This window comes from Rhizophagus irregularis, chromosome 15 (assembly GCF_026210795.1).
Source record: "Rhizophagus irregularis chromosome 15, complete sequence".
NCBI lineage: Eukaryota > Fungi > Glomeromycota > Glomeromycetes > Glomerales > Glomeraceae > Rhizophagus > Rhizophagus irregularis.
The window spans coordinates 2,695,429-2,718,403 of record NC_089443.1 but is presented as its reverse complement, the minus strand read 5'-3'; the positions used below and the strand labels follow the sequence as shown (position 1 = coordinate 2,718,403).

General features: G+C 27.4%; 8 protein-coding genes across 8 annotated transcripts; 3 read left to right on the top strand and 5 right to left on the bottom strand.

Annotated features, from left to right (window-relative positions):
- Positions 1 to 1,901: 1,901 nt before the first annotated feature.
- On the bottom strand, positions 1,902 to 2,260 carry OCT59_007313 (uncharacterized protein; the record flags this gene model as incomplete). The annotated part of the gene is made up of 2 exons (XM_066147881.1): positions 1,902 to 2,114; positions 2,258 to 2,260. The coding sequence occupies 2 exons, from the start codon at positions 2,258 to 2,260 to the stop codon at positions 1,902 to 1,904; spliced, it is 216 nt and encodes a 71-aa protein (XP_065998624.1).
- Positions 2,261 to 3,334: 1,074 nt separating this feature from the next.
- On the bottom strand, positions 3,335 to 3,682 carry OCT59_007312 (uncharacterized protein; the record flags this gene model as incomplete). Its single annotated transcript, XM_066147875.1, has 2 exons — positions 3,335 to 3,480; positions 3,544 to 3,682. The coding sequence occupies 2 exons, from the start codon at positions 3,680 to 3,682 to the stop codon at positions 3,335 to 3,337; spliced, it is 285 nt and encodes a 94-aa protein (XP_065998623.1).
- Positions 3,683 to 5,032: 1,350 nt separating this feature from the next.
- On the top strand, positions 5,033 to 5,404 carry OCT59_007311 (uncharacterized protein; the record flags this gene model as incomplete). The annotated part of the gene is made up of 1 exon (XM_066147865.1): positions 5,033 to 5,404. The coding sequence occupies one exon, from the start codon at positions 5,033 to 5,035 to the stop codon at positions 5,402 to 5,404; it is 372 nt and encodes a 123-aa protein (XP_065998622.1).
- Positions 5,405 to 5,462: 58 nt separating this feature from the next.
- On the top strand, positions 5,463 to 5,765 carry OCT59_007310 (uncharacterized protein; the record flags this gene model as incomplete). Its single annotated transcript, XM_066147859.1, has 1 exon — positions 5,463 to 5,765. One exon carries the CDS (start codon positions 5,463 to 5,465, stop codon positions 5,763 to 5,765), a length of 303 nt encoding a protein of 100 aa, XP_065998621.1.
- Positions 5,766 to 14,073: 8,308 nt separating this feature from the next.
- OCT59_007309 (uncharacterized protein) lies at positions 14,074 to 15,204 on the bottom strand. Its single transcript, XM_025314319.2, has 2 exons — positions 14,637 to 15,204; positions 14,074 to 14,562 (listed from the first exon to the last, which is right to left on the bottom strand). The coding sequence occupies exons 1-2, from the start codon at positions 15,174 to 15,176 to the stop codon at positions 14,263 to 14,265; spliced, it is 840 nt and encodes a 279-aa protein (XP_025185326.2). The 5' UTR covers positions 15,177 to 15,204; the 3' UTR covers positions 14,074 to 14,262.
- OCT59_007308 (uncharacterized protein) lies at positions 14,788 to 15,830 on the top strand. The gene is made up of 3 exons (XM_066147852.1): positions 14,788 to 15,131; positions 15,233 to 15,296; positions 15,374 to 15,830. Exon 3 carries the CDS (start codon positions 15,383 to 15,385, stop codon positions 15,707 to 15,709), a length of 327 nt encoding a protein of 108 aa, XP_065998620.1. The 5' UTR covers positions 14,788 to 15,131; positions 15,233 to 15,296; positions 15,374 to 15,382; the 3' UTR covers positions 15,710 to 15,830.
- Positions 15,692 to 19,740, bottom strand: OCT59_007307 (uncharacterized protein; the record flags this gene model as incomplete). The annotated part of the gene is made up of 18 exons (XM_066147846.1): positions 15,692 to 15,977; positions 16,041 to 16,208; positions 16,294 to 16,353; positions 16,423 to 16,566; positions 16,624 to 16,712; positions 16,787 to 16,991; positions 17,057 to 17,192; positions 17,256 to 17,439; positions 17,519 to 17,615; positions 17,678 to 17,860; positions 17,939 to 18,229; positions 18,305 to 18,430; positions 18,512 to 18,630; positions 18,703 to 18,913; positions 18,991 to 19,086; positions 19,156 to 19,226; positions 19,305 to 19,366; positions 19,493 to 19,740. The coding sequence occupies 18 exons, from the start codon at positions 19,738 to 19,740 to the stop codon at positions 15,822 to 15,824; spliced, it is 2,646 nt and encodes an 881-aa protein (XP_065998619.1). The 3' UTR covers positions 15,692 to 15,821.
- Positions 19,741 to 21,197: 1,457 nt separating this feature from the next.
- On the bottom strand, positions 21,198 to 21,914 carry OCT59_007306 (uncharacterized protein; the record flags this gene model as incomplete). The annotated part of the gene is made up of 1 exon (XM_066147840.1): positions 21,198 to 21,914. The coding sequence occupies one exon, from the start codon at positions 21,912 to 21,914 to the stop codon at positions 21,198 to 21,200; it is 717 nt and encodes a 238-aa protein (XP_065998618.1).
- Between the last annotated feature and the right edge of the window lie 1,061 nt (positions 21,915 to 22,975).

Genomic DNA, 22,975 nt, shown 5'->3' with positions numbered 1-22,975 from the left:
GATTTTACTATAGTTTTATTATAGTTTTGGCAAGGTTTCAGCAGTTTCAGCTAAGGTTGCTTGTCTAAACCTCTTTAAAATCCTACGATTAGTTTCGTCAAAATTTTACTATAGATTTATTATAGTTTCGGCAGAGTTTCGGCAGTTTCGGCATTTATAATAAGTTTCGGCAGTTTCGCCATTCTCCAAAGTTTCACCAGTTTTTTAATATAACTTTAATATAGTTTCGGCAGAATTTCGCTTTTCGGCGAAACGCCATCTTGCCTAAACCCTTAGGTTTTGGCAAACAACCTTAGTTTCAGCATTTATAATAAGTTTCGTCAAATTTCGCTTTTCTCCAGAGTTTCACCAACTTTTTAATAAAACTTTCATATAGTTTCAGCAAAGTTTTGCTATTTCGGCATTTTGCCAACTTGCCAAAACCCTCTAGTTTCTCCAGCAACCTTAGTCAGGTTTGACATTTTTTTGATTTATTTAATGGAAAAATATTAGGTTTAATATTTTTTTGATTCATTTAATAGAAAAATGTCAGGTTCAGCATTTTTTTATTAAAAAAATGTTTTTTTTTGATTCATTTAATGAAATAATGTTGGGTTATATATTTTTTCATTAAAAAAACATTTTTTTTATTTATTTAATAAAAAAATGTTTTTTTTTCGATTCATTTAATGGAAAAATATTGGGTTCAGCATTTTTTCATTAAAAAATATTTTTTTTGATTCATTAAATAAAAAAATGTCAGGTTATACATTTTTCATTAAAAAAACGTTTTTTTTATTTATTTAATAAAAAAACATCAGGTTCAACATTTTTAACTAGTAAAAAAAAAAGTTTTTTTGTTTCTTCTAATGAAATATGTCAGATTTGACATTTTTGATTTAAAAAAAATATTTTCATTATTATTTTTATAAACAAACGTTAGATTCAGGTAAAAAAAAAACAGATTGGCACTTTTTTATTTATAAAAAATGACAAAATGTCTTTTTTTAATCTAAAATATATCAGGTCAATAAGTCAGGTCAGGTATCTAGCTTGTGACTGACTTGATTTGAAGTTGGATCATTAAATTTGTTACCTGACCTGAATTTTTCAGATCAATCCATTGGGTTACTCATCCTAATCTGATTTATTCAAACCTCTAATAAAATTTTTTGCAAATTTTACTATAAAAAAAATTTTATATTATATTGTTATAATTTTTTTTCTTTTTAATTAATTAACCAATAAAATTTAAAAAAAATTCTTTCTATCGATTGCATAAACTATTTTTTTACCAAATTTCAGCAATAATATTTTAATAAAAAATATTATAAAAAATGGGTTTCTCTACTAACACCTTTACTTTAAAAATATAAAGATATTTCTCAGTCTTCTTAATTCAAAAAAATGGTGCAAAGTTTCTGTTCTATTAATATGACTGGTATTTTTCAAACTATCTTAGAACTGAAACTAAACATATAGAATGATTACAAATTATCTTTATAGATGAACACTAGTCGAACGATGTCAAATCAGGGACCAATCAGATGACCGAATTCCACCCAATTGGTTCCTATTTTTTTAAAAATTTTCATCAATCGGTAAATCCGATTGCTGCCAAAAGATGGCGCAAAAGGAGGATACTCAGGTACTAATCGGGATATTCAATAGAATACAATTGGGTATTAATAGTTACCAATAGAATATTTACTATTTGACATATCAGTATACCGATTTATTATAGCTTTTTAATAAATTTATAACAATAAGAAATCTTCTGATTGCCATACATTTTTATTTAAAAATTTACAAAAATTTACAATTTTATTTAAAATATTTAAAATATTTAATATACTAAAAAATCAGTTTTATTGAAATACCGATATTGCTAAAATTGTTATTTATATAATTTGACTACTTCACTATTCACTGCTGATACTATCATATTCAGAGGAAACAACACTAATACCTCTTTTATTTTTATTTTGATCCTCCTTTTCATCTTCCTGATTTTTGACAACTTCTTCTTGATTTTTTTCAACTTCTTCTTGATTTTTTTCAACTTCTTCTTGATTTTTGGCAACAACTTCTTGATTTTTATCTTCTCTGACCTGATCATCTTCTTCTGGTGGATCCTAGTTTTCATCAGCTTCTTCTGGAGGAGAGCATTTATTCCCACTATATTTCTCGATAAGCTGTTTTAGGAATCCATTGTAGCCATCTTTAGTTTATCGTGGAACGTTAATTGGTGCATCGATTTCGTTAGTTACGTAATTACCATACTCCTAATTTCTTACACGTTAAGACTTTGATAAAGGTGCACTATCAACATAATTTTGAAGAAATGTACATAGCTATACAAATAAAAATAGTATTAAATTAAGATACACCGATTGGTATAAATTACTCAAATACTTACAGAAAACAATTTCCATTTGAGATCCCAGATGACGATCTTACATTTGACAATCAAATGATCGATATAGATGGATTTGTTTTGAATTGTCTTCATCGGTCTCTAATTCCTCTGGATTGTGATATCGATTTTTGGTCTGAACAGGTCGGAGCTCGTCATTGTAGAATTTATCTACCAATCGGTTTTTTAATGTGATTAGTTTGTCGATGATTTTTGATTTTCTTTCACGTTTCTAAATAAATAATAGGAAATATTTATTAATAAGAAAAGGTAATATCAAACAAAATAATTTAATATTTACATCACTTTGTCAGGAATTTGCGTGCCACCTTTTTTTATCATTTTCTACCCAATTTGCACCTCGTCTTGCATTAAGAAGTTCCTCCTGTTGGTGCTGATAATATTCATGAATGACATGTTTAATAATGCCATCGGTCACCTGAAAGAACTTCTTATTAATTAATTTTTGAACAATCGGAATGATATTATTCACTTTTTTTTGTTGACTTTTAAAGGTTCTTTTTATATTTAGACTTTTATCGTCTGGAAGTCAGTCTATTATTCTGACTATTTTACCCTAATCATGAGATTATCATAATTGATTAGCAACAATTTGGATAATTAAAACGAATTAAAATAAAATACGGTTCATAATTGATTAGCAGCAATTCGGATAATTAAAACGAATTAAAATAAAATACGGTACTCTTAAAGCATTCCTCTGATCCCTATTTATTTTTTCGTAATGAAAAAATGATGATAAATTTGAGGATGGTGCTGATTTTGAGAATGGTGAGGATGAAGTTGATAAAGATGAAGAGGAAAAGGATGGGGATGGAGATAGAGATAGTCTGCTTCGCATGCTTTTTAATAATTCTGGTATACCGTATTTTTGCACATATTTAGGCTTATTTAATGACCTGGTTACGTATTAGATTATTAGTTCTTTTGGCTCTTTGGACCTTGAGTTTCCAGATCCACGTTGGACCAGTCAATAATATTTTCTTTTAGATCAGTTACCTTCTGCTTTCCTTTTGTAACAGACTTAAGCAGATGAGTCAACTCCTCAATCTGCATCTGTAAAGCTACAAAAGAAAATCGGGTTAAAACTAAATTGATTTGTGATAGTTTTTCATATAACTACATACCGGATTCATTGGAATCATTATTTTTCTCATTCTGTTGAGTCGATTGGTCATTATTTCTTTTATTCTGTTGAATTGTATCATCATTTCCTTCGTCATCTTCGTCAACTAAATCAATAAAAATAGGCTTTTTGCCTTTCATTATTTCTAAGGTTGCTTGTCTAAACCTCTTCAAAATCCTACGATTAGTTTTGTCAAAATTTTACTATAGATTTATTATAGTTTCGGCAGAGTTTCGGCAGTTTCAGCATTTATAATAAGTTTCGGCAGTTTCGCCTTTCTCCAAAGTTTCGCCAGTTTTTTAATATAACTTTAATATAGTTTCGGCAGAATTTCGCTTTTCGGCGAAACGCCATCTTGCCTAAACCCCTAGGTTTCGGCAAGCAACCTTAATTATTTCACATCCTTTAGATTCGTGATATATTGAATTCAATCGCATATGATTAACATAAATTTTCAAAATATACTACTGTTTTTCTTATTCTAAACAATGTTAATTAAAGCGGGCTTTTATTTTTCGTAGGTTCTGATCATCGTCTTTTTGTACGTCTTAACTCAGGATTACTTTCATTAGATATTGATTGTGAAGAATAAGTAATATATTGAGAAATCAAAGAATTTAATAAAAATCAACCAAATTAAATTACCCTTGTTTGGTACTACTCTGCTTATCAGATTTTCTATCTAAATCACTATCCGAATGGTGACATTTTTTAAATTTTTTTGACTTTTTGACTTTTTTATTTTTATTATTCATATTTGAATGTATTTACAATTTTGGTAAATTTTTATGTATAGAATAATATAGGATTTTTTTACAAAAATTGGTAACGAGCAAGAGAAAAAAAAAAGTCTGTCTAAAAATTAGACTTATATATATATATTTATTTAATAGTTTAAAATAAACTTTTATAAACCATTGATATTTATGATTAAACTTAAATAAATCAATTTCATCATTTTTACCGATTAATAAATAGTATAATATAAAAATAAATTGTATCAAATTTTTGCAAGATTAATAAATTATATACTATTGATATATTTAAAAAATAAATTGTATCAAATTCTCAGGATAAATTATATACTATTGATATATTTAAAAAATAAATTGTATCAAATTCTCAGGATAAATTATATACTATTGATATATTTAAAAAATAAATTGTATCAAATTTTTGCAAGATTAATAAATTATATACTATTGGTATATTTAAAAATAAAAAAATAAATCAATTGATATATTTAGAAATAAATTGTATCAATTTTTGCAATCTCTTTATTAATCAATTAAAATAAATAGTTTAATTTATCTAATTGTGGTAATATTCACACAATTCAATTCTGATGTATATAATAATTAATCGCAAAGCCAATTGATCAAATTCTCTTGCGAACCAACTGATTGATATATTTTAAAGAATTAATTGTAAATAAGCTAACTGATTGATGTATTTTGAGGAAATTTTGATTACAAATTGATGGATTGAAGATGACAAAATCAAAGAAAAATCGCATTAATAAAGATCGTACAAAAATTACTGATAGTGCACCTAAAACTAGAAAATTTGTCAAATGCAATTATTTGTTGCATTGTAGTAGTGGTAAGTTAGTGGATCCCAGAATATTCAGAAGACATCAAGAAGAAGTTAATATACTTCAAACAATTGCTTCTGGATCTCAGAGTTCTTCTCAACTAAAAGGTACCAGGAACGAACTGTATAGTGTAGAATCATCTCCAAATGAAAAAAGAAAAAAAAGAATTAAAGCGGTAGAGAATACATCAGATGATAATGATGGTGATGATAATGATGATGGTGATGATGGTGATAAATCTCCAACGATGAAGAAAAAGAAGAATTAGAGCGGTAGAATATTCATCAGATGATGATGATAAATCACCTCTAAGCAATAATGAACTAATGCCAGAGAGACCAGGAAGACAAAAGCGTACTAATAAGATTGATGATATGATTCCTGATGATGATGATAGTGATAGTTCTTTGACCGACAGGTTTTTAACAGAAAGTGATACTAACGAATCCTTAACAGAAGATGATGATGAAACTTCTGAAGTATCTGGAGATGATGACTGTGATTTAAGTGTAGATGAAGTTCTGATCGAACAATTTACAGCTCCCAATTTTAATGACTATGATTATGAATCAGATCTTAGAAATCTTGACATAAACATTGATTTCAACAATTTATGGATACTTTTGTGAAGATTCAAATATCAGGCGAGATTTCGTCTTCCTGATGTCGCCATCAATAAACTTATTAAATTTTTTAAGATAGTTTTATCAGATGCTGATAAATGACAATTTGGAAAATTCCCTACATCATCTTATTTGGTGAAAAAACTTTTAAAGATCGTTAAGCAGGAAAAGACATACGCAGTATGTCCAGATTGTAATACTTTGTATAAAGTTTCAGAAATTTTGATACAAAATCAAAATGTAGAGTTCAGATGTATCCATGTGGAATTTCTGAATCATCCAAAGCACAGCAAAAGATAAGTTTGCAGAGCAAAATTAACAAATAAGGTCTTGATAATTAAGGGATTTGCCAGAAAACCTAAAATGTTATTTCTGGTACCTTCTCTGCATCCCAAATAATATCAATGTATCAGCGCTGGATAGACCTACAGCAATATATATATAGGTAACAAGAAAGGTCAAAATTTTTATAATAGCTCTACGCAAGATTTTTATTAAGATAAATAAGCAAACTCAACATGTGACTTCACAAATTACCCAAAAATAAGCAATCTAACCATATGACTTTATAATATTATATTTTACAAAAATTATTTGATCAAATTTTCTCGCATTTATGATTTACAATTTCACTTTTTTCAATAGTAATATCATCTTAGCTAAAATATCCATCTTAGTAATTTTTTTTATCTCCTATTAACTTTTACATATTAGCATAATACCATCGCTTATATAGTTAAATGTTATACAATGCATTATTAAATAATACTAAATTTACTTAATAAATAAGCAATTATAATATATAACTTTTCAAAAATTCTGTGAAAATAAGCAAATGAAAAATATGACATTGGCAAAAAATATCATTAATTTCACGCAAATCTAACCTCTAACTGTGGCTAAAATAGCATGTGACTAAGTAAACGATATTGTTACCTATACATATATTGCTCGGGGTCCTAACTGGATTTTGTAGAGTCACTCAAAAATGGACAAATCAGGTTAATATAGCAAATTTATATACCGATATTTATAATGGAGAAGTATGGAAAACATTTCCGTCTTTCCTAGACAACCCGGATACTCAATTTTTTACAAATGAGACAGCCGATTTTAATTTTAGAATCATGATTAATTTAGACTAGTTCCAACAGGACCCTGGACATCACATATATAACTTATAACTGATCTGCATAAATTTAAGTACTTTTTGCTCCTGCTAAAATAGACCTAATTTGCTAAAAATCAAATTATCACATTTCAAATCTATACTAATTTGCTAAAACTCAAAATATGAGTTAATAATCTTTTCTTTTATTATCAATAAAAAAATAAATGATTAATATAAATTAAACTGCCAATTTTTATAATTAAAATATGTAGATTATAGATAAAATAATAATTAATAAAAATAATAAATTAAATAATTAATTAATATTAAAAAATAAAATGTTGCGAAACTAAACAGACGGTTTTTGGCCCGCATTATGCTTAATTTTGGCCGGAATTATACTTAATTTTGGCCAAAATATAACCCAGACCCTAAAACTAATATTTTTAAAAATATTATTTATAAAGTTAAAAAAAAGGATAAGTTAAATTTAAAAAAAAAGTACCAATTTGCTCAAATATAAAATATGATTTTGTAAAATCAATACAATTTGCTAAAAGCTCATAATTATATATTGATTAATTTTCAATCAATTTGCTACATCTAAAATTATGAGTTTAACCTAATTTTGATTGAATTTGCTAAAACTCAAATGTGAGTTATATATGTGATGTCTGGGATCCTGTTCCAATCATTTAATTCGTCAGCTTACAGCTCTGGTATTATCTATAGAGTCATATATAATCTTCCCCGTGATATTAGATTTAAATGAGAAAATATGCTATATCTTGGACTTCTACCAGAACCAGAAGAGGTAAAATTACACAAGATAAATCATTATTTTAGTCTAATTATTAACGAATTGTTAGAATTCTGGGATGGTGTTAATTTACCTTCTACCAATTTGCATCCAACTGGTAAAAGAATCCGGATGGTAGTAATTTGCTGCAGCAATGACATACCGGCTGCTAGAAAATTATGCAATCATATTTCAGCATTAGTTGGCTGCCATCGATGCTATAAAATAGCTAATATCAGCGAAAGAAAGCTTAATTACGGAGGGTTTGATGACATGACTGAGTAGTTCATGCAAAAAGATCTAAATGAACATCGACGTAATGCCGAATGTTGGCGGTTGTGTAAATCTAAGTATGAAAGAAAAAAATATATTTCCAAAACTCACGTACGTTGGTCAGAGTTGTTAAGATTGCCGTATTTCAACCTGATTAGATTTCTTGTGGTTGATCTAATGCATAATTTATTTTTGTGAATCGCGCATTAGATCGTGAAAAGGTTGTGAATAGATGGCGGGAAAATAACAAAAACCCATCTTAAATTGATGGAAAAAAGAGCAAAAAAAATCTAAGTTCCGGTTGATTTAGGAAAGATACCTTCTAAAATAACAACTGGAGAAGGATTTTTTAGATATACAGCTGATTAATGGAGGTCGTTTATAAGGTTGCTTGTCTAAACCTCTTCAAAATCCTACAATTAATTTCGTCAAAATTTTACTATAGATTTATTATAGTTTTGGCAGAGTTTTGGCAGTTTCAGCATTTATAATAAGTTTCGGCAGTTTTGCCTTTCTCTAAAGTTTCGCCAGTTTTTTAATATAACTTTAATATAGTTTTGGCAGAATTTCACTTTTCAGCGAAACGCCATCTTGCCTAAACCCCTAGGTTTCGGCAAGCAACCTTAGTCGTTTATTATGATTTATGTAACACTGATTATGTAGGATCTTTTGGACGAGGCTGATCAGAAAATTTTAGCAAATTTTGTAAGAGCCTGTACTTTGCTTGTTTGTCGAATTATTAACAAAAGCACACTGCTTGAAGCTCATTACCAACTGCACCAAGTAGCTCGTTTAATTGAGAAAAATTACGAACAGGAGAAAATAACTCCAAATATCCATTTATCTCTTCACATCATTGAATGCTGCCAAGATTATGGACCACTTTATTTATTCTAGTGTTATTCATTGAATGAATAAATGGCGTATTAGGTAAAACACGTTGATTGTTGAAAATCAAAATTTCTAATTGGCAAATTGGTAACAGATAAACTTATTATTTAAATAGGTTCCCTTCCTAATAGTAAACATACTATTGAATTAGAATTGTTGCGAATCATTGTGCAAAATTTGCAGTTAGACAGCTTAATATCCATCCAATCTAAGGTTGCTTGCCGAAACTTTCTTAATAACTGCCGAAACTTATATGGAAAATGCCGAAACTATATTAAATTATATTAAAAATCCTGCTGAAACTTTGCCGAAATGCCAAAACTCCCATTTGCCGAAACTGCCGAAACCCTGCCGAAACTATAGTAAACATATAGTAAAATCTTGCTGAAATTTATCACAGGATTTTGGAGAGGTTTTGGCAAGCAACCTTAGCCCAATCAGATAATGCAAAATTGATGAATGCATTAATTTTGGTTCAATCTTGATTAACAACTGGAAGTTTGGCAGCTTATGATGGGTTTGATTTTAATGAACTTTACCATTTTATGCAAAATTTTCATCAAAATATCGATAACACAATTACTACTGGTAGCGAAAAATTTTCGGGAGAGATGCTTACTCTAAGAAATCAAGTATTGTTACCAAATGCCACATGTGAACTATTGGTGAAATATTATAATGATATATATGATTGGAATTTTACATCAATTGCTGATTTAGCTTCGAGTGATTTATCGTTAGGAGATTCCAATCAATTAATCGTTGTATTACTAATCGTAATTTAGTTTAGTCGTATTTGGATTGCTACTGATGAATTGCTGCCAAAATTTTTGGGTCAAAAAGTGCACCCCGATATCAAAGAATTTCATATATTCTGGCCAAATTTATACAGGACGATGAGTCCATAGACATTTACCCTTATTATGTTCAGTATTATTTTGAACATACAGTTCAGCTGCCAATCAGTCCTAAGATGCATCAGCTTGCTTTTGTCAACTGGTATTTATGGGCACCAAATGAGAAAACAAGATTTCATTGCAGAATCGGCAATTGGGATGATAAAAGTTGCAACGTTGAATTGTAGAAATATGATTTCCACGAATTATCTAGAGATACCATCATGCTGATTTATAACATATACAATCGATTCTTACCTAGTAAATTTACAGTTGGCACACGAAATCCAACTACTTATATGGCAGTCATACCAATTAATAGACAATTTCATTTGTAATAAAACAGAGTTCATTTACATTTAAAATAAGTTATCTGATAAATAAATTTATAATTTACTAACAATCGGATTACAATTTATTTTAAATTTATAAATTACTAACAATCGGTCACTATTTGTTTTAAAGAGAGCAATTGGTAAATTTAAACTAAAAAATAGTTATCAATCAGGTATTAATCTGATTGATACTCGATTGAATGTGTACACCAATTTCTAACTATTGAATAAATCAGGCGACCGATCAAAAAAGTTACCAATCAAGTAGCACTTGATTGGTCAGCATTTTACCTGAACTTCAACTGGATATATTCTGGCGATAACTTCTAAAGCTTTATCTTTCTTTTCTATATCTTCAAAGATCTATAGGCAGAGAGGACTACTTATTATAATAAAGGTCACCATAAAAAATTGGCCCTTTACTAATAGTTTTTACCTTACTTTTTTCTTAAATTCTATTGGTTAATTAGCTAAAAAGAAAAAAAATCATAACAATATAACATAAAATTTTCTTTTATAGTAGAATCTGCAAAGAATTTTATATATGATTTTTACCTTAGGCCTGGGGGTGACCTATCTTATAAATAAGCAAGGTTTGCCAGAGTTTTTATATAAAATTTCAAAAGATTTTGTAAGAAAAAAAGAAAAGATATCATGTAAGTAACAAGCAATAATAAATACATCCAATAGGAATCTAAGAATATCAGATTTTCAGCTAACTGAAATGAAAATTATTGAAAAGCTTAAATATTAATCACCAATTGTACCTTCTGCAATATTAATAAAATTGAATATATAAGCATAACCATATACTTTAAAAGAAAAGAAACAGGTTATCTATTTCAAAATAGTTTCAGATTTTAATTTTAATGATTTTTGATTTATATCACCTTCTTCTATGAATATCTAGAATACTCACAAAACTTTGAATAAAAGTAAAATATTTAATAAACTATAATAGCAGAAAATTATGAAGTTTAAGCTTATACTGAAAAAAATGATTTTAACTATTATGACCAAATATATATTACAAAATAAGGTGAATATTCACAAAATAGTTATTTATGATATTTTCTCCACTATAACATAACTTGAAATCCTGATAAACCTAGAGAAATAAAGTCAAATTATTACATTCAAAATCAAGATATAAAAGAAGTATATAATGGTAACATATCAATTGACTTTAACGAATAAGCTTTGCTAAATTGGAATAATAAAGTTTAGACTGCTTTATTTGAAGAAATACCTACAAAGGTTCTCTCTAAAAAAGGGTAGTTACATACTGAATTTACTCTAATAGTTTAAAATTCATCTAACAGTATATACATAAAGTCTATTCATTGAATGACAAGTGATTTAATAATTAAAAAATTAGTTTAGTTTTATATTATATATTATCATATATATGTTGTTAATATAACTTTTTTTTAATAAACTACTAAATGTGCTATAGCAAAAAAAAAAGTAAAAGGCTAATTTTTTACAACAATTTTTATTATAAATAAGTAGATTCTATACAATCTAATTTTTGAAATATATCAGATAAATGGATTTTACATAAAATAACATACAAACCTACAATAAATTACCAGATTTTTTTAAAAATACTTGGTAATTTTCATATTGCATAAAAATACATAAGTTTTTGATGAAATCACTTAAATTTTTTTTTATTTAAAAGATAATCCTTCATAGATTTTATATTTTAAATAAAAAAAAATATTTTTAAAATATAAAAAAAAATTATCTAATTATAAAATATAATAACTTTTTGAAATTATTTTATATATTTATTTACATATAGATAACTTTTAAAATTTCGAATATGTTGACCATTTTTATTTGCATTTTTAGCAATTACATTTGATTATTTTTCAAATAAAAAAATAATTATTATAATCTGTTAAAATTTAATAGACTTGTATATATCTTAAAAATTACTTATTTTACTATATTTTACTATTATTTTTCAAGTTTATTAGTAATTTTCAATAAAATTGGCATTTTTCTAGATATACAAAAGTCTATTAATTTTCAATAGATTTTAATAAAATTTTTTTATATAAAAGCTAATTAACTGTAATTTTTAAAATGTAATTAAAAATGTTATATATTTGACATTTTAAAACCTATCTATATGTACACAAATATACAAAAATAATTTTAAAAAGCTGTCATAATTAACAATTAGACAATTTTTTTCTATACTATAAAATATCCTTTTTTTATTTAAAATTTAAAATCTACAATGGATTAGCTTTTAAATAAAAAAAAATTTGAACAATTTCATCAGAAATTTATAAACTTTCATGCAATATGAAAATTACTAAGTATTTTTATAAACTTGTATAGATTGATTTTTATTTTTATTTTTTTTTTATTTTTGGAATTATATTGATTTAAAAAATTTTATAAAATAGAATTCTATTATTATTTAGAATAACTATTAAAATAATTTATCACTTTATATACTGTATATAAATTTATAAATAATATACTGTAATAAAAAAAAGAATTTTAAAAAATAAAATATTAATTATTAAAGTTTAGAACTGGTTCTATTTTCAAAAACTGAATTTAAACTGAATGCAACCAGTTCAATTCATTTCAAACTGGTTTTGCTAACCTAATTGAAATCGAATAACCAATTTACATAACTGGTTTATATTTAATAATTCTGGCTAGAATTAAATGTAATTGACATAAATTTGGCCAAGTTATAATTCAGGTAGAATTACAAACTTTATGTAATACAAACAAAATTTTGTAGGTCTATAATAAAAATTTTGTAAAATATAATTTACTTAATGTTTAAACTATTTAACCATAGTCATGTGATTTAAATTTTATAATTGCTAACACTATAAAGTTTCAATATTAAACCAAATTGAATATTCAGTTACATTTACTTTAAATGCAAACTAGTTTTGTAATTGTCCAGAGCAAAGTGAAGGACTATATATGTCTATACACTATGATGATCTATAAAAATAACGTGTAAATTTTCAATCATGTAAGTTTTTCTGTTCAGGAATTTCAAGGCGTTATGCTGCTAATCAGCAGAAAATTACTGGAATTCCAAGGTGTTATGCTGCTAATTAGCAGAAAATTACCAGAATTTCAAGGTGTTATGCTGCTAATTAGTAGAATATCGCTACATCTTTATTTATTATACCTTTCTCTGGACTTACAACAGTTCCCGTTTTCTAATATAAATTTGGTTAAACTGAATTATCAAAAATCGGGTGTAAATCAAATTTGAAATCAAATATACCATCTGATTCCAAACTTTAATCATTATATAAAAAAAAACTTTAGTTATCATTATTTTTAAATTAATATGATTATTAATTAATTTCTATAATAATGATTTTTAATTCTTTAATTACAAAAATAAATTATATTTTATTATAAATACTATGAATATTATTTGATTTGTATAATTTTAAACTATTATTATATTATTTGTATAAACTTTATTAATATTTTTTTTATTATTTATCTTTTATTTTTTTTTATAACTTATAAACTAATTTCCAAAAACCTCATTTCTAAAAACCAATTCCTATAAATTCTAAAATTTTTTTAATAATAACAGATAATACTTTTTTATTTTATTTTTATAATTTCTAACTATTCTTTTATTTCTATCTATTTTTTTTATTAGTATAAATAAGCTGTATTTTTTTGTTTTTTAATAGTTGTTTTTAGTATTTTAGTATTTTTAATAAGCTAGTAATTTAAAGATTGTATAAAAGTTTATTAATATAAAAAGCAAAAGGATATATTTAAAAATAAATTTAAGATCAAAATAAATAAATAATAACCAAAAGATTTTAGTAAAACTTAGCAGATTTTTAAAGAAACTTGAAAAAATACTTTTAATTAAAAATAATAGTGGATTTTATTTTAATTTTAAAATAAAAATGGAAATTATAAATAATGATAATGTTTAAAATAGATTTATATATTAATATAATTTTTCAATACTATAAGTCCTAATATCAATATAATAAGTTGTTCTTTATTTTAGTAATTCTTTTCTAATGCATAAAGTTACAAATACAAAATAATGCTTATCTATACTGTATAATGCAGATGTAAAAATTAAAAATTAACTAATGTAAAGGTAATAATAATATATAAGGCAAAAAGAATAATATAATAATTAAATTTAATATTACAGTTGTTTTTATTATTTTAATTCAAATGACAAAGAAGGATTTTTAGCAAATTTAGGATTAAATTCTCTAAATTCTTTAACCATTTCATTGGTAATACTTTTAAATTCATCTTTAGAAGAATATGAAGGAATTTTTTCCCATAAATCTTCTAAATTATGATATTTTCTTGCTTCAGAAGTAAAAAGATGTACAAAAATTAATCCTGTATCTATCAATATCCAATCTTCTGAATCACGTCCTTCAATAATTGGATAACTTTGTAATAAAGAGTCTGCTGAATTTGAATTCTGGATTTGTATTTCATTTTTCAACTGATAAAATAAAAAAAAACTTTAATGTAAATATTAAAATTTAGAATTTCAACACATATATTAATTATACTTGCCATTTTATAAAGTCCATCTGCTACTCCACCTAAATGTCTCGTAGTTTTTCCTTCACCTATTATCATCCAATCAGTAAAATCACATTTTTGCCTTACATCAATTACAGTTATATTCTCTACACCTTCTTCCTCCAACAATCTTATAATTTCCAAAAATTTCGTTCGTTGATGATCATCACTATTCATTTTTACATCGGGAAGTTTATCTGAAAGTGAATTTGCTCTTCTTTGCCATAACGGTACGAAATCACTTTCTTGTGGATTTTCATAAGCTGGATCAACAAACCAAGTGTCATCCATGTCATTATGTTCTGGAAAAAGTTCCGGATATAACGATCTATCTATTTCCTCAACTTCTTCCTCTTCTACCTCTACTTGGCTAGCAAATCCTTTAACATTTGATTGTGTGGAAAAATAAACTTGTCTTCGTACGAAATTTATTTTTGGTTTTGGAACTATATTAGAATATAATAAAAAATTTAATGGCCTTTTATAGTAAGTTATCTTCGAAAAAGTTGAAATAGCTTTTCTTCGTATCATAACTAAAATTTATCAAAGTAAAAGAACTGATTAACTGATTATCAATAATGGCTTAGTTATACAAATTAATTATCAATAAGCATAATACGACATCCACAAATGGTTTGAATAGTTCTTTTTGTAAGTACTTGAAGTCTCTAAAACATATTCTGATGGTTATTTATTTATTTCATGTTTCATTTCTATCATATTTTTAGGAAATAAGGATGTTTTCAAGTAAATATATTAGCATATATAATCATGCTTTAATTTCTACTTCAACTTCTGGACCACTTTCAATCTTTATGCAAACATTTTGGAAAGAATCTCAAAGGAATACTGGTACTTTATTAGGTTTGGCTGAAATATTAGGACCAATTTTATGGGCCGTTCCGAAGAAAAAGACTTCTCATTCAAAGAAAAGAATGCGTTCCGCAAATAAAGGGTTGAAAGATAAAACAAATATAGTTAATTGTCCAGGCTGTGGTCAAAAGCATTTGACACATCATTTATGTTTCAATTGTTATAAAAATTTTAATAATATAGAAAGATGAAGAAGATTATTTTATTGAAAATTTTATAAATTTTGTGTGGCAGTGCATTATTTGGTCAATATGTATTAGTTGATTTAAATTTACATTAAACAATTTTTTGTGAAATGTTAAATTAATTGCCACCCATTCTTTTCCCACTGTTTACGTTATTTCCATTGTTTTTGCTAACTTCTTGGTAAAATTCATTGAAATCGAGCCTAACACTAAGAAATCTCAAATCCGTATCGTGATGATGAGACAAAGTCGTCAATAGATTTACCACTTCTCCCTAATTTTATAATAATATTTAATGATTTTCATAAATTAAAACAATAAATTTAATATAATTTACTTTGAATAATCCAGCAACTTCTTCTAAACGCTCCTTGATCGGTTTAAAATTTTCTCTGACGTTTTGATTTGAAGATTTATTTAAATTGGAATATCCCCATATTCTCTCTGTTTTAGGCGTATAAGAATCAATGCTGGTTTCTTTCAAGGCGAAATTATGAAGTTCGTCCTATTATCCAAATTGGAAATATGATACAAAAATGGGATTAAAAAAATTTAAATAAATAAACATTTGTTTTATATAAAAACTTTACCAATACATTCTTGTACTGTAATATATGGCCTATAATTTTCAAGAGTCTTGATAGATAATTCTTAATAATAATTTTTTTTTTTAGTAAATTAGTTAAAAATCACAAATATTAATAACATATGTGAATTACCTGATTATTTGAGGTGCCTAGAAAACATTTTGTTGTGACATTCGTTAAATATTTATTGTGGGCTTCAATAAGAGAATCTAAATCTCCAGATTTTTTACCAATCTCAATTTCAGTTACAAGTTCGTCCCAAGAACATTCAATAACCTAAATAAATAATATTAATAATCACGTCGTGTTTGCAAGTTATTAAAAATATACTACCTCAAATAAGATATAATATTGTAATTGATACACAAAATGTATCATTTCACTACAAACTAATCTACTAGCATTTACTTCCTTTTTAATCTCTAAAAATAGTAAAATAAAATAAATAAAAAAATCAACATTTGTTAATGATAGTGTGAAACTTATAATATTATACCTTTAATTTGATATAAACTCCGTGCGCTAGTCGTATTACGACGCCAAGCCGATGATAAATCATGCTCGACCCGTTTTAAGCGCCAAAGGAAATTGAACAGTTTAAGATATCGTTGCATTTCTTGTGGTGTGAAAATTGTGTTTATAGGAGAATCAACATGGTAATCTAAGCTGAAAACGTCCCAGCCAATATCGCCGGAAGAGACCTATTTAAAGAAATGTGTCAAAATAATAAAAAAATTTCTTATTAAGTGCTATTATCTTATCTAACCTCAAGAAGTCTAACATCCAACCTTCGAAGAATGTCGGGATCATCATATTGTGCATTTGATGCACGAATAGCGGCTTCTAAAGTACCTGTAAGGTTATGACGGTAAAGAGTATTCGAAGGTTTTGAAAGGCCAGGTCTAAAAAAATAAATAAATAAAATTTTAATTTATACAAGAGCGTGATATAAAATTAAAACTTACCCCAGTTGAAACATTAAGTGTTGTATAAAATCACCCTGGCCAAGTAATAAATATTGCTTCAAAGCAGTCAAATGTTTCTCGAGTTTGTATTTAGTAAATAATATATTCAATAGCCTTTGACTTGTAGCGGTATACGTAGCGTCAATAGAACTTTCAAGTGCTATAATATCACCGTATTTCAACACTATGTTTTAGGTTCCATAAACTGTCAAATTAGTATAATCATCCTAATGAATAATATCAAAAAAAATATGAATAGTCACTTTTATCAGCTCCCTTTGCTTTCCCATTGGTAACTACCCAATCACTATCATGACAGCTATAACGAATAAAGTTAAGGGATTTTCCTATGGAAAATATCTGAATGAAAGCTGTGATTAATTTATTATTCATTTCTGGAAGAAACATAATCAAGTCCTTACTTTTTTTGCAAGTAATGTGCTAATAAAAGTTGGTTGCATATTTTGTCGATATTCATATTTTAATTGCCACAAATTCTCCTCTAAAACGTTAGGATCACAAGCAACGAAAAATTCTTCAAAAGGATCTTCCAATTCGCCTTCATATATCCAACGTTGCAACATTTCAAAGAATGGGCGCGATACCTATAATATTTTATCGAAAACATTATAAAGGTGGTGGTATCCCAAATGTAAAATATTATCTATTTTTACAATAATTACCTCTTCAAGTGTATTGTTAATAAATTGTTGAATGAATGGATCTCCATGATTCGTATAATTATAAATCGTCGAAACCAATGCTCCACCTCTTTGTTTTTTACAACAATCAACAAGAACTGACATAATACGTAATTTTAAAAGTGACTCTTGTGTCCATACCAAAAGACGTTTTAAGGTAAGTCCTTGAGAAGGAATCTGTTGCCCTTTAACTTGTTTTGTAACTTGAGCTTCCAAAACAGCAATGAATTTATAATATTCGGTCAGTTCACGTTGTAGGGCGGAACAGAAAGCCTGATTGATTTCATATGATATTAAATTTTAATTCTTCATGATTCAATATAAGTTAAAGGTAACTATGATAATTACCTGACCAACAAGTCCAATAGAAGGATCATTTACATTTAAAGACACGAACTCATTGACACGTTTGTAGAGCCATCCTAATTCTGTAAGCCTATGTAAAAGGTCACGTGTCGTTCGATTAATATCTAACTGTTTGAAAAATTATGAATTTATCAATGAAGACAATAATATATTCTTTAGAAATAAACGTCCATAATTATTTGTGCATACCTTTGGATCGATTATATATGATAAGCTCTCTTCATTATATTTAATAAATTGTCCATTTATTCCTTGAAATATAAATACAATGTCACGTAACAACATTTCTTCAGACACTTCGATATTAGCTAAGAATAATTGTAAAAAAAAAAAATTAGAATTTTGAATAAAATCAGATAACGACTAAAATAGTAACTTACAATTCTCAAATTCTGCTAATTGCTTTATCAAAATGATTCTAGGAGGCAATTCTTCTTCTTTTGAAACTTTAATAGTAGAAACCTTAGATGAAGAGGGAACGTTTGGAATGAATCGATTTGCCTCCTCTTCATATGGTTGTTTATTTGTTTCAATATTACGAAAATTGGATAAATTTTGTAAACCACGATATGAAAACGCTTGTTCAATAGGCTAAAATTGAAGAAATCAAATAAATTCTTAATAATGTAAAGTCTGAACACCGAAAATATGGTTAAATTAAAATTTACTGATGTGTTCATAACTTTGCCTACTTCACTAATGTTAGATTGATCGCTTAATGATAATAAAAAATACAATATTGACCATTTCCTCGTTATAGTTGTCTAATGAAAAGCAATGAAAATTGTAAGCTCAAATATAGTAACGGACAAAAGTACATTAATTTTACACACCTGAGATTGCAATTTAGAGAATAAATTTGCGAATCGTAAAGCTTTTGCCGACGATTTGTGTTCACGAGCCACTAATTAAATAATGCTAACTTAAGAAATAAAAAAAATCAAAAGAAAACTAAAGAAAAGAAAAGATATAAGATACCTACATTTTTTTTTAATAAGATCGGATACATGTAGTTCATCACTCACTACCGAAGGAGTCATTCGACTGATAGAAGAAACAAACTAAGTTAATAAACATTTTTGTTGGTTTTATCTTGCTTTTCGACGTAAAAAAAGCAAGACTGAACTGAGTAGTTCGTACTTGAATTTGTAAAGGTCTAGGGCAATTTACCTGCCCAATATCCTCATACAATATTCGAAAATTTGCTGTTGACGTGATGACAGCTCGGCGTTTTTACCTACCTCAGAGGTAGGAGTGCCTTTACAGCTTGCCTTATTTGCTGTATTTGAACTTTCGCGTAAAATGGTTTTAACTAAACGAGCGAGAGTACGCGAAATACGTCCAATTTCTCCATCAGCAGCTTGAGGAATTGAGTTTTTTAAACTTGCAAAACTTGGGTTACCATAGAAACTGGACATGATTAAAAGGTTATTTTGTTCGTGAAGAGTTTCGCGTTAAATACGATTGTGTTGTAACCTAATTCAGTGGCGCAGCATTAATACCCATATAAGATCGTTAAGATCGTATGGTGCTGTAGTACTGTACGTTAGTTATACGTCTGTCTGTAGCATAGCGGACATCTTTACTTTATCACAATTTTGTTGATCATTTGTCGATCATTTATTCAATTTTATCACTTCGTTATAATTACTTTGGTTGAAAATCCTACATAATAATAATTTTACAGACAATTTAACATTCATTTAAATTTACTGCATATTAAATTTATCAAAAAAAATTCTTTAAACAGTTAATAAAGTTTTACAAATTTTGTCTATATGTGTATTTTAATAATATTCATAAACATTTGCTCAATGATAACTTTTTGATTACCTAAAATTCTACATGATTATTTTGGCTATTGATTCTTGAATACCTAAATAATATATTTTGAAAATTTCAAGTTTCGCCCGTAAATCTGTGGCTTCGCCCGAAGCTCCAAAGTCAAATTAGCAGATGATCAGCAAATATAGGCAAATATCAAATTATTGAAAATTTCAGTTTAAGGTTAACTTTAACAATATAATTTTTTTTATTTTTCATAAATTATACTACTAAAAAGACATTAGTTAGTATAGTTTGGCTAAGAATTTATGGCTTTAACCATAGCTTCAAAATTAATGTGACATAATATCGATGAATGATCGGCAAAGTGATAAAAGCATGTTCGCTATGCTTTTGTCTGTACTATCTCCAAATAATAATTTTCAAAAAATAGTTTTTAATACAAAGAAACTTTATTTCTTCAATTTCTTCAAGCAGTTTATTAACAACCTGACAGTACCATAATGATTAGTACAAAACTTCATCATGTAAAGTACAATGAGGAGATAAATCCTTTTCACTTTATTATTAGTTTTTTTATTAGAAATTTAGCAATAAATCTTAAAAGATAAGAAAATTTCTAATTTTAAACTGGAGGGGAAATTCTTTCCATGACGAATAAGGGTGACAAATAGGATTTAATAACAAAACATTAATTAAGAACGTAAGGGTGTGATACATTGTGATAAATAAACCCTTAACTCTAACCCTAATCCTAACTCCTAACTCTAATAAATATTAGGGGAAGGAAACGTAGTTATTTTATTTATTAAATAAAAAAGTTTTTTCAAAACTTAATAGTTTACCTTATTTTTTAAGTTGCAAAAATTTCAATAAATTTTATGTTTAATATATAAAAATGCAATTTTATTTTTACCTTTTTTTTTTAGAATAATACTAGTGATTATACATAAAGTAAAAAAAATATAAAACTAAACTAATATTATTAACTTATGGAACCCCCATATTAAAGCTCTGAATGGTTCTATTTTTCAGTTCTTTTCTAATTGATTGTGCAATAACTCACCATTTAGTAATCATAGAAAGATGATCAATAGTTCATTAGAATCATCTTGTCAAAATGATTCAAATGGTACCAAAACCATCTTTTTAGTACTAATAGAGCTTTTCGAGTAAGGCGGTTCAAAAATCGGTCTATTAATTCCAAAAGAATGCATTGACAAAGTATTGGAGGAGGACTATTTTCAACTGGACTGGAGTCAGCATTCGGGGAACAAGTAAAGAAGTGTTCAAGGGTTTCTATAAAGATACCACAATTTGGACACAGAGAGTTATCCGCGTATAAGTCCGGGTAGCGATGTCGTAAACGAAACATCAAAAGAAGTTCATTGAACCAGAGCTGAAGCCAGAATCGAAGAGAGGCAGAGATACGCGAAACATCCATACGATGGTAAAGGGTGTCTTTAAAAAGGCCAAAAGTAAGAGTCCAATCGATAACAGAGTATGAGGACCGTAATGGAGTGAATCTAGAAAAACTAAGCAATTCAAAGAAAGCTTTCATGTCTGAGATAGTATGCCAATACGTGACTGGATCATTAATAAGAGGAATAACATTGCATAAAAAGGCAACAAGTAAACCTTGAGAGGGAGTAGGAATGTTTAACAAGGGTCCAAAAGAAAACAAAGGAACATCGAGGGAATCCGTAAGCGAAGAACAACGGGAAAGATATTCATCATTAGAGATATCCGTAATTTGTAGAAATGTGCAGTTAAGACTGGAGTTGGAAGTACAGCAATAAATAGCCATCCAAAGGACGTATAAGGAGACCGAACACGTCGTTCAGGAGAGGAGTAGCAAAAATTTGAAAAAAGGGATGTATATTGATGCTTGGTATAAAATGTAATAGAACTATTACGAGGCAGGAGACGAAGAATATGAAGAATAAGGCCTAGTTCAGAAGCTTGTGTGGAAAGCGGACAATTAGTCCACGAAGGTACACCAGAGGCAAGGATAAGGTCATCATCTTTTTGAAGCTATCCACAAACAATCGTATCATCATGTGTAAAGTTAAGTTTCCTTTTGGCATATAAATAAATATGGTGTTCCAGTCCAATGCGTAAACCTAGATCAGGATTAGAAAGGACATTGGGTAGTTAATGAGATACCAAAGCATTTGTAGGCAAAATAACAGGAAGAGCATTCACTAAAAACAATTCAGGAATATATATACGGGAATAACCTAATAAAATTTTGAAAAATGAACATATCAAAAAAGGAGATAAAAATAAATTAATATTATTACAGGTAGAATCAATATGCGAAGACATATGAAATAATTGTAAACATCTATAAGAAGGAAGAAAAGTTAAACAAGATCGATGAGATAATTTAGATCCAACAGACACTGGTCGAAATCAAAACTTTCGGTCATGTGACAAATCGGCTGATCTGTCACACATTTCGGCCAAATTTCGTAAATTATTAAAAATCGGCCAAATTTTGACATATATGATTTATGGTCGATTTATTAATTTTGTTAATCAAACGTTACGCATTACGTGTTACGCATATTAAAAGTTTAAAAAAGGATCATCTTATACATCCTTTTTTAAACTTTTAATAATTTTTTTCTTCCCCACCCCTTTCCTTTCCTTCGTTCCCCTTCCCTGTTTCCCCTTCTTCTCCTTTCCCTTCCTTCCCTTTTCCTTCCCCCTTCCCCTTCCCCCCACTTTTTTCACTTTTTTTTTATTTTTTTTTATAGGTTCGGCTTTCGGGAATGAGCTTCCAAAGTACAGAAACTCCAAAGATTTGTAAGTACGAATTCTTTGGAGCTTTATTTTATTTTTTAATATGAACGGTTACTAACC